This window comes from Macaca nemestrina, chromosome 7 (genome assembly GCF_043159975.1).
Source record: "Macaca nemestrina isolate mMacNem1 chromosome 7, mMacNem.hap1, whole genome shotgun sequence".
Classification (NCBI taxonomy): domain Eukaryota; kingdom Metazoa; phylum Chordata; class Mammalia; order Primates; family Cercopithecidae; genus Macaca; species Macaca nemestrina.
Window position 1 is genome coordinate 74,842,609 of NC_092131.1, and position 17,083 is coordinate 74,859,691.

At 37.2% G+C, this 17,083-nt stretch overlaps 1 protein-coding gene across 21 annotated transcripts in view; it reads right to left on the bottom strand.

Moving 5' to 3' along the window:
- The window catches only part of LOC105477952 (neuronal PAS domain protein 3), an 861,371-nt gene that overhangs the window by 457,031 nt on the left and 387,257 nt on the right, over positions 1–17,083 (bottom strand). The window contains exon 1 of one of the 21 annotated variants that reach the window (XM_024791569.2): positions 1,358–4,487. The exons of the other annotated variants lie outside the window; for them this stretch is intronic. Coding sequence (XP_024647337.1) covers positions 1,358–1,397 — 40 coding nt within the window. The 5' untranslated portion in view covers positions 1,398–4,487. Of the gene's footprint in view, positions 1–1,357; positions 4,488–17,083 lie in introns of those variants that run through there. 21 annotated transcript variants of the gene reach the window in all.

Here is a 17,083-nt window from a genome sequence, read left to right on the forward strand (position 1 = left end):
AGTACCCTCTACTTAATTTTCAGAGCCTAGCCAAGCGTACGAGAAATGCAGCTGCATTAAGTGCAATTAATGGTACAATAAAAGCAGTGGAGGGCTGTTTAACACCCAAGAACCAGCAGTAAACACTGGCTTCATGCTCTCCAGCAGTCAGTGATGTGCCAAAGGACGTGGAGTGTGAGATTTCTGTACCAAAGTGGGAAACGCCTTTCTCCTGCTGGAGAAGAATTTCCTGTCCTTCAACATTTCCACCCAGAGACTGTACAAAAGGATATAAAGGTACTCCCTCCAGTCATGCCACTAGCATCCTCGCTCCCTTTGAGCAGGGATCCAACACAGGAAGCTCATATTCCCATCAGGACGGGAAAAGGACAAATTCAGTTCCAACAAAAATGAGTCTAATAGCAAGTTACTCGTAATGTACAAAATGATTTGGTTTCCTAACTAACAAAGTGGACTGTCAAATGACAAAAAAGGAACAAAGTAGCCAGTCAGAATAGTTTTCAAACAAGCCAAAAAAATCAAAAAGTTGATGAGCAGAAACAACTATAATGATACTGCAAATCTCTTTAATGATGAAAAATCACTTCTTAGAATCTGAGTATGAGAGACATCCAGAGATCAGCAAAAACCTCACTGGTTAATAACAATCATGGTTGTTTGAGGGTTGGTCCATCAGCTAGTTAATTTGTTAAATAAAATATGGTCAATCAGGTCTGGAAAGATGATTACACATATTCAGCTTTCATAAGCAACTGAAATAATTCTATCATGGAAAGAATTTGATGAGAATGTCTCTTAGTAACCTGGTTTGGATTCAGGGCCCTACCCCTCTATTTCAATTTCTGGATGAAACTGTTTTTTAACGATATAAATAGGCTAGGAAAAACATTTAGATTATATTTTTAACTATAAAACTCCTACCAACACATTCAAGTGCGGAGAATTCGTCCTAATTACAACATTATAGACATGGTTAGCCTAAATAAAGAAAAGCCATAGTTAATCCCTACATTTCATTTTCTTAGAAACATGCTTCTGACCTCCATCCTCGACAGAATTCCCCCGTGAGCTTTTGTACTCATGGGGGAATGGAGGTACTGTGGTTCCTCCAGTTTCTGATGGATGCCCACTCGTGGTTGGAAGGGCTCATGGGCAATGAGAGGACCCTGGCAAGGGCAAAAGTGAAAACTCAAGCAGGAAATGACAGGAGGGAGCCGGGACCTAACTCCAAATGGAGGCATTTTAGTGACACCAAACTAAGTCCCTCTCCCTCAACAAAATTCTAACCCTAAACACCTCTTCCAAAAAGAGGAAACATGCCACATCCCTAATGACAAGTAAATCAACTATTACAGACCCATAGAAGAGGAAGCTTCTCTGTGTAACTGCACAGACATGAAAGGGAGCTCCAGGCCTTGGCATGGCTCCTGGGCTCTAGAAACGGCTGGAAACACTGGAACTACTATGTGAACAAAGGAGCTTTTGCAGTAGAATTCCGCTGCATTCTACCGAGAACGTCTTTAAAAAACAGACAAAACTGGATACATTTTCAAAAAATAAACAATCTTGTCTTGGACAACTCAACTCTGTTTCTGACTGGTCTAAAAGATGGTTTAAAAATCACTCACTTGTTCTAATAGTTTCCAAATCAGGGGTTCCACGACGAGCCCTCTCTCCAGAAGGTTTGCTAAGTCGATATTACTTTTCAGTAATATCAAGAGTTTTCCCTATCTACATAGGGTTTAAAGATGTTTATCCACATGCAATATTCAATTGACAAATTACCTATGCTTAAGAAGGCTCCATCCTCCCTGCCTCTGCACCCTCAGTTTTGCTGGGTCAGAGGGGTCCTCATGATGGGAAGGGAGAGAGCAGCTGGATGACAAGAAGAGTTCGGGTTCTGGAATCAGACAGGCTGAGATTTCAACCATGGCTTTGCTATTTGGCAACTATGGGATATTAGGCAAGTTATGGAGTCTTGCTGAGTCTTGATTTCCTCCTCTCTAAAATGCTTGTTCATAGGGTTGTTAGGTGAATTCAAGGATACAAAATGTGAGCATACTCGACACATTCCTGTTTTGATGTCCAATCCTCTCTACCCCTACAGGAAAAGAACTCTTGAGAAACAGGGACCTTCCTGGAAGACAGGCTCCTCCTTACTCACTTTCTGGTGCTTTTACTTACAGAGTCAGCCCTCCGCATTGGCTGATCCTGTATCTGCAGATCCAACCAACTACAGATTGAAAATATTTGGGGAAAAAAAAAAAAGGACGGTTGTGTCTGCACTAAAGATGTACAGACTTTTCTTTGTTATTGTTCCCTGAACAATACAATGTAACAACTATTTACATGTAATTTATATTGTATTGGGTGTTATAAGTAATCTGGAGATGATTTAAAGATGATGTATGGGAGGATGTACCTAGGTTATATGCAAATACTACACCATTTTATATCAAGAACTTGAGCATCCAAGGATTTTGTTATCTGTGGGGGAGATTCTGGAACCAATTCCCCATGGATACCAACGAAGGACTATACTATTCTCTTGGCTCCAACTACCTGTCACCCTCAACTCAGTTTATACAAATCCTGTCATTCCTCATTCAGCAGCCACACATATGATGCCCTCCGGCAAGGAATAGTTGGGAAAGCATCTTAGTCTGCTTTAAGCTCTTATAACATATTCCACACTGTTCTAGCAGCCATTTTATATTTTGTTAATAATTTTCTTGTGTGTGTGCCCACATTTTAATTTGTGATGACTATTCTTATTTACAACCCACAGTGCCAATAGCTATTTATGAGTGGTCTTTCTAAAAGCATTTAATAAATGTTGTGAGTTATTTTCCTTACCTTTTGATACAGTGTCTAATATTATACAAATAACCCCATTAGAAATTGGTCTGACTTAGCAAACATACTTATTTAGAAAGTGAATCTTCTGAGTAGGTAAAAAGATTGTTAATAAACCACAACAGCAGCATGAACTGATGCCACCAGTTGGCTTTTCTCCTAATCCCTAGAGGAACTGAGCTGTACTAAGAGAACTGAAATTTGATAATGTGGAGGAAAAGAGCATTTTTGAGCATGGAACTCTTTCAAGGTAAAGGTTATTTTATCTCCCTTATCCCAGTGGCAGACTTAGGATGGTGGACATGGAGTAACCTTAGGATAACTGGGTACTTGTGGCCTGGAGGAACTTATTGGCAGGTGTAAGGAGGCATCAGCAACACTGATGGAAGGTATTTGGGAAAATACTGACCTATTTTGAAATGCTTCCTGGCTTCCTACCATGTTAGTGCCCAGATGAGGTAATGATATGTCCTCCTCCCTCAGGACCATAAGGCATCCCGTTCCCAGGAACTGTAATACATGAAAGGATTCTCCATTTTATCCCTGGGTTCCATGATGGGTATACAGGCTTTGCGGACTCACCTAGGAACTCAAGCTCTGCTTAATACTTTTTTTTTTTTTCTCATGGCTTTATAAACTGAAAGCTAAACATTTGTGTTTATAAAACTAACTAATACATCCCAATTTTCTTGAGGGCAAAGATCACAGTTGAAATTATCCTAATTTGAAATTAACATTTCCTTTTTTGGGGGGTGGGGGACAGGGTCTCACTGTGTCACCCAGGCTAGAGTGCAGAAGCACAATCAAAGCTCACGGCAGCCTCAACCTCCTGGGTTCAAGTGATCCTCCTACCTCACCTCCCAAGTAGCTGGGACTATAGGCATGAGACACCATGCCTGGTTAATTTTTCTGTTTTCTGTAGAGACCAAGGTCCCACTCTGTTGCCCAGGCTGGTCTGGAACTTGAGCTCAAAAGAATGCCCCCACCTCAGCCTCCCAAAGTGCTGAGATTATATGCAGGAGCCACTGCGCCACCGGAATCAACATTCCTTTTTTTTTTTTTTTTTTTTTTGAGATGGAGTCTCCCTCTGTCACCTAGGCTGCAGCACAGCTCACTGCAACCTCTGCCTCCTGGGTTCAAGCAATTCTCCTGCCTCAGCCTCCTGAGTAGCTGGGATTACAGGCACGTGCCACCATGCCCGGCTAATTTTTTTTTGTATTTTAAATAGAGACCGGGTTTCACCATATTGGCCAGGCTGGTCTCGAACTCCTGACTTTGTGATCCGCCTCCCTTGACCTCCCAAAGTGCTGGGATTACAGGGGTAAGCCACCACGCCCGGCCCTGAATCAACATTTCTATGTGTCCCATAGTCTTTCCATAGATATTTGATGATAATAATGATCAATTTCAGGCAACTAAGAGTGGCTAGTGAAGAATGAAATGAAATTCCCAGAACCAGTATCATTCGAGATACTTTTATGTTAGTACTTAGCTGATATGTGAAAAACAATGGAGAAAAATTTGTGGTCTCGGCAGAGGGCAGCTTGTCTCTTGAACTGCACATTTATCCTTAGGCTAGTTATACCAGCTCATGTGCTCCAGGCAGAGTCATAAAAGTTTAATTCTGTAGCCTTCCACCTGGCTAACCTGGATTTTGTGAACACAAGAAAAGGAAGTTAACTTCAAGAATATCAATCTACTTCCTTCCATGAGCTATAAATGCACTCTAAAATAAAAGATACATATAAGGATCTCTTGACCTAGCATACCTCTTAACTTTCAGTGCAATTGACTTTATTTTCCTGTCAACTACAATTTTCACTGAAGACTCCTGACTTCTTAGTGGCATAATAAAGTTTTGTCTAGGATTACAATAAAAAGATTCCATAATATCTATGACCTGAACATTCTACATTTATTTTTAAAACACATCTGAAAATCAGCACAAATGGCAATTTGATGTTTGGGCCCTTGAAACCAGATTTTCATCCTCTTGCTTCTCACATTTGGTTCTTTTAGGGCGAGTTTCATTATATAAAAGCTTAGTTTAGAAGAGAGGTTTGCACAGGTTCAAGTGAAGTTTACGTGTATTTTAGTTCGACGTATTTTACTTTTAGAGTAAATTAGTTATTCCTGTGTTGCTTTTGGAAAAATGGAAATATTCTAGAACACACTCCTTTGCCACATCCATCCTTGTTAACAATTCACTTGACCAAGTGAGAAGGAATAAAAAGGAGGTAGTAGACGGGAGCTTGCAAGCAATTTCCTTCCACTCCCTTCACTGATGACCCTTGCCCTTCACTATTCTTGCACTTGCCCTTTCCAGTTGCATATCCAGGAGGAGTTATGATGACAGGCATAACTCCTGGCAGGGTGACATTTGACTCCACAGAGCCGCACACACCAACAGCATGATGCCTATAACTTCCTTCTCTCCCTCTGGTTTTGCATCATGGCATTAACTGAAATGGTCTGGTCTTACAGCAGTTCCAAGGGAGTGGGATGGAGTTACCTACTGACTTATGAAAGGCACGTGAGGAAACTACATGCAATTAAATTTTTCAATGATAAAGAGAGAGATAAACTGACAAAACTGCTTTATTATTTGATTCAAATGTTAAATTTCAGCTGTAGTACACAGTATTTTATTTTATGAACAAGTAATAGAGTTAAAAATGAAGGTGTAGAATGTCATTCCATAAGCCTGAGGTTCACTTACACAGTGCATATTGTTCAACAACTATGATCAGAGACTTAGTTGGCACTACGGAAATGATTAGGAATAAAAAGGGGTATGGTGCCTGCCTTCATGGAGATTACGGGCTTTTGGACTGGGATTACAGCAAATGAAATTCAACTAGAAACACAGCACTGATTATGGCACAGCAGTTATATATGCTGAAAATGTCAAAATATGGATGTCACTGGGTTGAAAGAGAAATTTTGCTCACAGTGAGATAACTAATTGCAAATAGAACGTATTCTATAAGAATACAGATAATCTTTACACATGAAACTTAATTTGTCATTTTTAAATTCAACATTTTCCAATCCCTGGTTATGTAAATATGTTGTCTATCCAAAAGAAACCAAGTTTGTTGTTCTGTCCTCGCTCCTTTGCAAAGAAAATCACCATTTTGTTGGGTAGGTAACGTGCCCATTGCTGGGAAATGAATAATAATCAGTTTTAAGCCACTCATGCTAATTTCATCCCATATTTGTATCACTCTAAGAATGGGAATATGACCCAGTTCTGCCTAATAACATGTAAAGGGAACTCTCCTGTGCAACTTTCAGGGAATACTTCACACTTCTTCACATTTCCTTAAAAGCTGTTGGGTAAGGATCTGACACTTGGTGCTACCAAAAATATTTGCATGAGGCGACAAGTTTTGAGTGGAAAAGGCAATGCACTGAGGACGCCAGAGCAGACCTAGGACCTGGCTTACCTTGCTGAGCTGCTGCACTGCCTAGGGCTGCCTACCTACAAACTTCTACATGGATAATTCCATCATGGTATTGCTTATACAATTGTATGTTACATATTCTGTTATCTGTAGTCAAATATATTTTAACTGACATACCTGGTAGATTTTGTTTTTAAACCACAAAAAATACCTTGCATAGCAAGTATCAAGATGTCCCTCTAATTATTGGAACATTTTAAATATTTAAGGAACTGACTCAGAAGAATGTTCCAGAAGCATTCCAGGTTTGCGATAGCCCTTGTCATGAATGCCAACATTATTTTACTGAAGCCTAACACTGGGGAACATGGAATGGTAGGGGGCCAGGCAGAAAAGAGAGTGATGGTGATGTATGTATAAAAATCATACAGGGGAAAAAAAGATTAAATGGAAAGGAATTGGATATAGTAGCAGAAGTGGCACCTAAATATTAACTACATTTCTGGAAATAGAAATGTGAATCTCTACAATTCAAGCAGATTAAGAGAAAACAGTTATGGTGTAAAGTTGGGGATGATGAGAAAAAAAGAAAGCAGGAGGCAGTTAAAGTGCCCACAAAACAAACCCTGACTCATTTCGAAAGAGTTTCAAATAAGCCCCAGTTTGACAAAGACCTGAAGGTGCTAAATCACCCCACAAAACACATCCTAGGGATGTGTGGATTCAATTACTGAGCAAGAGACCACCAGCAGTAAAGACGTTATTTGTAGAATTTCAATGCAAAGCAAATGTACAGATGTTGGCATAAAAGCAGAACTGTCTGAAATGGAATTGAAGATAGAAATCCAGGGAGAAGATTAGAAGAGATAAAGAATTAAACATGCAATAAAAGAGACATTACACGCATGGCATTGAGCTTGGACAGCCAATGCCTTGTGACACTCAGATACTAGTAATAATGACATATATGGGCTAAAAAACGGGAGAGGGTAGTGAGTAAACAAATACTGTATTAAAATCACTATCTCTGTGGGCAGGCAGTACAAATCATATCATTCTCATTGAAAAATAATTCATTAAACTGCACCCCAGCTGGATACAAAGAACAACACACGGCATACAAAGATAGTGAGCAGCAGGGGGCAATAAACTTTATAAAAACTATTAAAGCATGTGCCAAAGCAAGATAATACAAGGAGGAAACAATGGAAATGTCAGGTCAATTTATCAAATAATCATGTTAATACATAAGTGCAAACACTTTATGAAAAACACACATGCTTATCAAGTTAAAATTCACTCTGCAAAACCACCCTCGAGATGTTAAAGCTGACCTGCTGCAGAGTGGAGAAATAAAAGCCAGCAGGTTGCCATGTGGAAAGGCTGGGCCAGAGGAGCTTCACACCAGGTAACCTATTCAAATGGCATAATTGCTTGCAGGTATCTGAGACATTGCTCTAGGAACAGATGCAAAGGTGAACTGAAAACAGGGCCACACACATTCTGTGACCACTGATGTATGAGCACATTTATAGCTTTACACTGGTAGGCTCAAGCAGCTTTGCCTCTAACACCCTTGTCTCCCATATTCCTGGGCAGTTCAACAAGCAATTGTATTTGAAGAACTGTTCCTGGGCAATTCACAGCGTATGATCACCTCAAAACACACAGGGCTTCCACAAGCTCTTTCTCCAAACTGTTTTTCTCCCGTCCTACAACCCCTTTGCTTCTCCATGATTTTCCCTCCCTTAAAAATAATTTATTTGCGATATGTTAGACCCAACATTTCTGTAAGGCCATGTAGAAGACACTGAAAGTGAGGAAAAGGGTTGGGAAGAAGAGAGGAAATAGGAAAATCTTGTCTCCCAGGGCATCGTGATGAGGTATGGAATAGCGTACAAGACAGTAACAAACCAGAAACGACGACTGCAATTTTAAAAAGGACTTCAAAGATAAACTGTGCTTAAGAGAACTTTACTTAGAATGATTCTGAAGTGGCCAAAATTAAACTAATGACAAGTGCTTTCAATGAACCCTTCTAATCTCTCCAAAATTATTTCTTACCTTTTATGGACCTAACTGTGCTACATGGAATCTTCCTCAAACCAATACAAGATGCAGAGCAACATAGACAGAACCCAAGACAAGAAGCTACAGAGATCAGTGTAGCCAATCAGTGTAGCCAATCAACACCTGCCAGATGACAGCCTAAAAGTATAGGTATCACTGCATTTCCTAATCAAACACACATTCACCCAATAAGCCTGTGAGGAACCAGCCCTTCCCATTTATACCGAGATCTCCCCACTCTGCCATCCCCACTTCTCTCCCCCATCCCTTTTCCTCCCCTCTTACAGAACAAAAAAGAAATAACATTAGGCAAATTTTGTTTTAAAATTCTTGCTGGGTTGAGACTTTAGATTTCAGGCTGGAAATAATTTTTATGGCCAAGTTATAAACACCTGAAACTCAGCAGGTGCCACTAAAATGTATAGTTTTGAGATGGCGTGTGGCTTTCCCAATTTCAGAAGTTGATCTAGTTGAAGATAATTTGTTTTTAAAACTGTCAAACTATAAAAGCCACTACATTCCCTTTCACTAGCTTATAAAGATTAATTGGACGTAACACATGCATGCAATTTACAGGTCAAAGAAAATTTTCCCTGTTCAAGCAGAAGTTTAGCACAGTTCAACTATATATTACATACTACACATGAAAAGTGAGATCAAAGCAACCAAGAAATAAAACATCTTGGAACATCTGTAGATTTGTTTGTTCTTTTCTTTGTTTTGTTTTAGTATAAGGTCAGAGGTGACAGTGGTATGGTGTGGCTCTTTCATTAGAAGACACAATAATTTTTACATAAGATCACAAGAATAAAACTGTTCCTTCTTTGCTCTAATTATTGTTAGATTTCTTTTACAAGCACCTTGAACGAACAGTTTAAAGATTATTCAGATAATTGATACAAGGAATCATGTCTAGGAAAACTGTACCTGTGGAAATAACCCATTAGCATGTCAAAGTAGAATTTAACAGAGCTGATCAGGCAAGGTTGTGGTTTAGGATGAAAAATTTAGAACTTTCAGAAAACTCTCATCTTTCTCATCATTTTCACCATAACAATGTATTTGGGTACTTTCATGTTTTACCGTTTAACCTATAAATAATACTCAAGTGGTAGCGGGCATTGTTAATAACTAATAAATTAACAAAATATACAATGGTTATACAAAATTAAAGGAATTTTAAAAATTATTTTATTTTATTTTATTTACTTTCTTTTTGAGATGGAGTCTCACTCTGTCACCCAGGCTGGAGTGCAATGGCACGATCTCAGCTCACTGCAACCTCTGCCTCCTGGGTTCAATCTATTCTTCTGCTTCAGCCTCACGAGTAGTTGGGATCACAGATGCCCACCACCACACCTGGCTAATTTTTGTATTTTTAGTAGAGACAGGGTTTCATCATGTTGGTCAGGCTGGTCTCAAACTCCTGACTTCTGGTGATCCACCTGCCTCAGCCTCCCAAAGTGCTGGGATAACAGGCGTGAGCCACCACACCCAGCCAGGAAAAAACACTGATACTTAAGAAGAAACTGAACAAATCTTATACATAAAAACCAAAAACTATTCTGATATAAGCTCTTTATTCTGTGTAATAGGCTATGAATAAAACAACTATATGTTTCCTTATTCAAGAAATGGAAACCACAGGTATCACCAATAGGAATAAAAAACTAAAAATGCCGAAACCAAAACAGTCCAACCATCAGATGGAAAGAAAATGGTTAAATTTGTTGTCTCTGCCTCACATGGTTCTATCACTTCAAATTTTACACACTGACATCCTGGATACTCTTAATTTAAATATCCCAATATATTGTATTTTGTCATTTTACCTGTCATATATTACACATAAATTCTTAAACATACACACATATAGATATTAGATTTTCTTAAAACATGGATTTAAGGCCACATCTATACAAAGAAATGAAATGCTACTTTGATGGGAATCCTATCCATTAGGAATTTCTAAAGACAAACACCACTTGATTTTTTTTTCTCCAAATTAGACCTCAACTGTCATGCTGATTATTTATTTATGTCATTTGACAGGACTAAAATCAGCCTGTCTCCAAATTTTGCAGCCATCCATACTTTTTCTAATAAGAACTAATTTTACAAGGTCCTTTCTGGCCAAGAAACTTTCAACCACTATAAACTAGTCAGACACAATACGAGATGATTAGACCAGAGTATATAGACTATGTAGCATAAACTGCCAGTTAAACATTATGGCATGCTTCATTTTAATCATGTAGCTTTCATCTTTTTTGAACACCCTTTTAGCATCTCTTGAAAAAAGAGGCTTTGAAAAAGCTGAGCTACTGCTAAACACTGTAAGCTGATGCTGCTGTACTGTGCTTTGCCCACCGCTTCCCCACCCCCAGGAAAATAAAACAGATCGCCCTCAGTACTTTAAGGTCCTATCATTGTCGTCTTAAATGAGACAGCACAACTGTCTTCAGTTGAAAGGTCAATGAATCAGGGTTGAAATGCAGTCATGTGCTATATTTAGATTTATCATTATTATAATAACATATTTAGTATAACAATAATAAATGGTAGGCTAACAGAAAACTTTATGGCATGTATTATTACACATTAATTACAAGGTTAATTTCTGTTAGGCCAAACACAAATACAATTAAAGCAAAATTCGACATTACTGAAAAATTATTACTCACAAAATTATATTATATTTTATATGGGACAAAATATGGTAAGCAAAATCACTGGTGAGTTCCTTGAAGATGCTTGCAATAATATGACTTATGTTATATATTAACAGAAATGAGAAGTATGAGCTTAAGAATATGTGATTTTTCAGAAAGCCTAATGCAAATTTCTAAATTTTGCCTATTAATGACCATGCTGTTTGTAAAGAATTTTTGCTTGAATATGGGTTATCTTCCATAATTTGAGCTTTTTCAATTCCCTAATAAAATGTATAATGGCAAGCAAATTTGAATTAAAAATCTTTTAAAGATTAATTTTATTTTATTTAAGATGCATTAAATAGCATGTTCTCATAACCATAAAATGTTAAAACACAGAATAGTCTTTAATAATGAAGTACAAGACTTAATTATCTTACTACACAGATAGAAAAAAAAAAAAAGGTTCAGAGCAGTCAAGAGATTTGCCAAAAGTCAAACAGCTAGCTAGTAACTAAATGTCAGGTCTTCTGACTTTTAGGCCAATGTGCCTTCCATTTCTTCATTTGAAAAAAGAAAGAAAAAGGTTTGAGAGACAAATGTGCCATAATCAAGTATAAGTTATGATAGTATACCAAAACATACCTAAAAGAGTTAGTAACATTACAGACAAAAGGCAACACAGATCTCTACGGATTTGCAACCACTGAGATCTTGGCAAAGACTTAAAAAGAACTCTCCACCATTCCCCCATAAATGTTTTTGTAACTGTTAACACAAAAACCAGATTCAGCACAATTCTTAGGGAGAAATAGTCTTAGACAGAAGATTATCATTAAAATATTCAGAAATAAAATTTATATCTAAGAAGCCAACTCACACAACAGGTGTGATTACCCTTTTGTCCTGAAGCAAAAGTTATCCAGTTTGCTCTTTGAAGACCTCTTTCTTCAGCATTGTACTTGAGGTTCTAACCAATGTAATAAGGCAAGAAAAAGACATTGAAGCTATGGAGATTAAAAATGGATAAGTAAAAAATTCACAGATAACATGCTCCTATACGTTAAAAAAACCTAAGAAATCTACCAAAAAAAAAAAAAAATACTTCCTAGAAATAATACACAAGTTAGTTACACAAGGTTTCAGGACAAAAGATCAATATACAAGAATCAATTGTATTTCAATATACTAGCAAATATTTGAAAATTAAATTAGAAAAACAATTCTATTCACAATGATCATCAAAGGGAATAAACTGGTAATAATTAATTTAACAAAAGTACAAGACCTGTATGTACACTGACACAAAACATTGCTGATAAATATTTTTAAAGATTTAAATAAATAAGAGATATGCCATGTTCACAGGTTGAAAGATTCAATATTCAAACAGCAAATCTGCTCAAACTGATCTATAGATTCAGTGGAATTTCTATAAAAATTCCAGCAGGACTTTTTATAGAAACTAACAAATTTATCCTAAATTTTGTATGAAAATACAAATAACCTAGAATAGTGAAAGCAATTTTTAAAAAGAACAAAGTCATAGGACTTACACTACCTGATTTAAAAACTTACTATAAAGGTACAGAAATCATGACAAAGTGGAATTGGCATGTGTGTCTACATATATCAACAGAACAAGAGAGAGTTCAGAAACAAACCCTCATGTGTATGGTCAACTGACATCCAACAGAGGTCTCAAGGCAATTCAATAGAAAAAAGATGATCTTTCCAACAATGTTTCTGGAACAACTGGATACATGTATGCCAAATGTATAAATAAACAAACACAGACATTTGAGTAAATTTGGGGCATATCATGAGCAAAAATTAATTCAAAATGGATCATGGACCTAAACTGAAGAGCTAAAACTATAAAATTCTGAAAGAAAACATAAAATTATTTTGACTTCATATTATGCAAAGATTTCTCTGATACAACACCTGAAGTATGATCCATAAAAGAAATAAATGACAAAATAGACCTCATTAAAATTAAAACCCTCTGTTCTTCAAAAAACACCTTTGAGAAAATGAAAACACAAGCCACAGACTGGGGAAAATGTTTGCTAATCATATATCTGACAAAAGATATGAGTCCAGAGTATATACAGGCCTTTGGTAATTCAATAAGACAAAGACAAACAACCCAATAAAAAATGGTCAAAACATTTGAATAGAATTTCTCCAAAGAAGATATAAGAAAGGCTAATAAGTACCTGAACAGATGGTCCACAGTATCGGTCATTAACAAAATTGTGGTAGGCAGAATTCTAATATGGCTCCCAAGATTCTCACTCTCTGGAGTACAGATCCTGTACATCTCCTCTTGTTGAGTGCAGGCAATATTTGTGAATAGGATGGGATTTTACTCCCAGGATCAGGTTAAATAATGTGGCAAAGGTGAAGAGATTTTGCAGATATAATTAAGGTTCCTAATCAGTTGACTTTGAGTTAATTAAAAAGGAAATCATCCTTGGCAGGTGTCCTAATCAGGTAAGCCCTTTAAAAGAGAGTCCAAGTATTCCCTGAAAGAGCATCAAAGTGAGAAGGATTCTTTTGCAACCAAGCAGGTTGTGAACTTCCTCTGGAAGGAGCCACAAGGCAAGGACCCCTCTAGGGTGGCCTGTAGAAGCTAAGAGCAGTCCCCAGCTGATAGCCAACAAGAAAATGAAGACTTTAGTCCCACAAAATCAAGGAACTGATTTCTGTCAACAACCAGTGAGCCTGGAGGAAGACCTCCTCAAATGAGACTGCAGTCTCACACAAGTTTAATTTCAGCCCAGTGAGACCCTGTACAGAGACCCTAGTTAACCTATAATCAGATTCCTAAACCATGGAAACTGTGAATAAAAAGTATGTTGTTTTAAGCTGCTACGTTTGTGGTAATTTGTTACATAGCAACAGAAAAACTAATATAAAATACAAATTAAAACCATAATGAGATACCAGTACACATGAAATAGAATGGCTATAATAAAAGACAAAAAACCTGGAACCCTCATACATTGCTGGTGGGAATGTAAAATGGTCTGATCTGAGGACTTTAGAAAGTTTTGCATTTTCCTTAAAAATTAAACATGCATTTACCACACAGCTCAGCAATTTCACTACTAGAAATCTATTCAAGAGTAACAGAAACACATTTTTCACACAAAGATTTCTACATGAATGTTTACAGCAGCATTATTCAAAACAACACAAAACAGAAACAATCCAAATGTCCAACAACTGGTAAATAAATAAACAGAACACGGTACATCCATTCAATGAAATACTTCTCAGCAACAAGAGGAACAAACTATAGACTGTAGTATGCTATCAGGGGCATATCATAGTTATAAGATTACTAACAGCCAGAAGGCCCACTCAAACATCCTGCAAGGCCTAAACTATGTGTTACTTAGCACTATGATGCAAACTGGCCTGGGAACTTCCAACCCTGACCAGGGGATTAACGGGTCTTTATGACAACAGAACCTAAAAACTCTCCTTGCCCTGGAGACAAGGTCACTTCAGAACAGATGCAACTTTCATGAACCTTAAAGCTAATCCTTACAAGAATAGTTTAAATTCTCTTACGAACAAAATGCCTGACATCTGACTCAGAATGAATATGGGTATAAAAGTGGGGAGAATCCCCCAAACTCTGAGAATAGTTACTACCAAGAGACACTCTCAGTCAGGCAGTCATTTGACCCCTGAATGTACTTAGCCCATGTCATTGTAAATCTGATCCTGCAGTCCATCACTATAAGAATAAACTGCCTGGATCAAATGGTAGATCTACTTTTAGTTCTTTAAGGACTCTCCCACTACTAGGTATCTACCCAGAGGAAAAGAAGTCTTTATACGAAAAAGATACATGAACATGCATGTTTATAGCAGCACAATTTGCAATTGCAAAAATATGGAACCAGCCCAAGTGCCCATCAATCGACAATAGGATAAAGAAAATGTGATACACACACACACACACACACACACACAAAATGGAATACTACTACGCCATAGAAAGGAACAAAATAATGGCATTCACTGCAACCTGGATGGAATTTGAGACTGTTATTCTAAGTGAAGCAACTCAGAAATGGAAAACCAAACATCACATATTCTCACTCATATGTGGCAGCTAAGCTATGAGGATGCCAAGACATAAGAATGATACCTTGGACTGTGGGGAAAGGTTGGGGGATGGCGAGGGATAAAATACTACACTTTGGATAAAGTATATGCTGCTCAAGTGATGGGTGCATCAAAATCTCAAAAACTACCACTAAAGAACTTATTCATGTAACCAAACACCATCGGTTCCCCAAAATCCTACTGAAATAAAAAAAATTAAAATTAAAATTTTGTAAAGAGTACACTGCCTGCACATCAGATGGTGCCTAAGACTCATCTTTGACTTGAATCAGACTGAAGGTGAAAGTCATCCCTGGGGAACCTGGTTAAATAAAACTACCAGAGACCCCCAAACATGCAGACACATAAAACAACTTGAGTTAACCCCCAAAACATTATGCTAAGTAAAAGCAGTCAAGCACAGAAGACTACATCTTACAAGATTACACTTACATGAATTTTCAAGAAAAGGCAGACCTACAGAGAAATGCAAAGTAGATGCTGTTTGCCTGGGATTGTGGTTGGGAGCAGGGATTGACTGCAGGTTGGCATGAAGGAACTTTATATGATGATGGAAGTGTTTTAAAAGCTGGATTGTGGTGATGGTCACATAACTATACATTTACTAAAAATATTCTAACCATACACTTACACTCAGTGAATTGCATGGTATATAAAATATACTTCAACAAAGCTCTTAAAAGTGAAAAAAGAGGTCATAATAAAACACTATTATAAATATGAACAAAACAGTGGGATGTTTGTACTGTGCTATAATAAGACAAAGGGAACCTGCCATACTGATTTTCTATTTCCAAATATTCACATGTCAAACATTGACTCAATGGCAAGTCAACTTTCAACACTTTATTCATATTCAACATTAAGAATTTATTTTATAATCTACCTAAGATTTCTCTCTTCCATTTACATGATACTTTCATTCAAAATTTTCCAGGGGAGAATTCTGACACATATCCTATCTAAAAGAGGAAAATTATAGCCAAATGAGGTCACATCTCCTTCAAAACTCCTTTACTTATAACTTTTCTGATTTCTTCCAAATTGCTTCAATAAAATGAACTTAAAGCCACGCCAGTGTTTATAAGTGGGAATTGGTTAGAAGTGATACAGATTTAGTTATGTCACATCTAGAGTATTCCACTAGTAACTTTTATTGACTATGTTATATATTTTTTCAATCAACTTCTTAACTGTTTGGAGGCTTTACTTAATAAAGAAATGAAACCAATCCATCCAAATGAACACACTCTCTCAAGGATTCTTCCATACTAAATGCAGTGGACTCTCAGGAAAAAAAAACGTCTGGGTATAAGTCTCAGTTTTCTCACTTAAACTTGTTAGACAACCTCAAGGTAAGTCAAAATACTGCTCTGAGCCCTAGTTTCCATATTTGTAAAATGAAATTAAAAATAATACTTGACCTACTTACTTCATAAGGTTTGCATGTGGACTAAATATAATAATATAGGTAAAAGTGCTTTATAAATTAAAGTAGTCTATAAAAATCAGCTCTTTAGAAAGAGCAAAAGTATGATGAAAATGTTCAACATCTGTTTGCTAATTCCAGGGCAACTGCACAATTTTCTTCTTCATCAAAGCATACAGTAGTCACATAAATCCATACAATTATTTCAAGGCACTCAAAACACTTCATATGTATCATCTCATTTATGTTCAAAATATCGATGTGAAAACTACTGTTTCCACTTTAAATAGTGAAATTGATTGAAAAGAAAAGTTAAATGACCAGTCTCAGCATCGTGAAATGCCCAACAATGCCCCATTCTGTTTTCTGTCTTCAACCAGGACTGCAGATGCTCTGGCTATTGTATGCATATTGTGGCCACAGGTGACAGCCCAAATCTGTACATTTTGCTGCATTCTGTATTATTTGCTTAATAATTGAAGGAGAATTGCATTCTTCTTCTTTCCTTTGTTATCTTT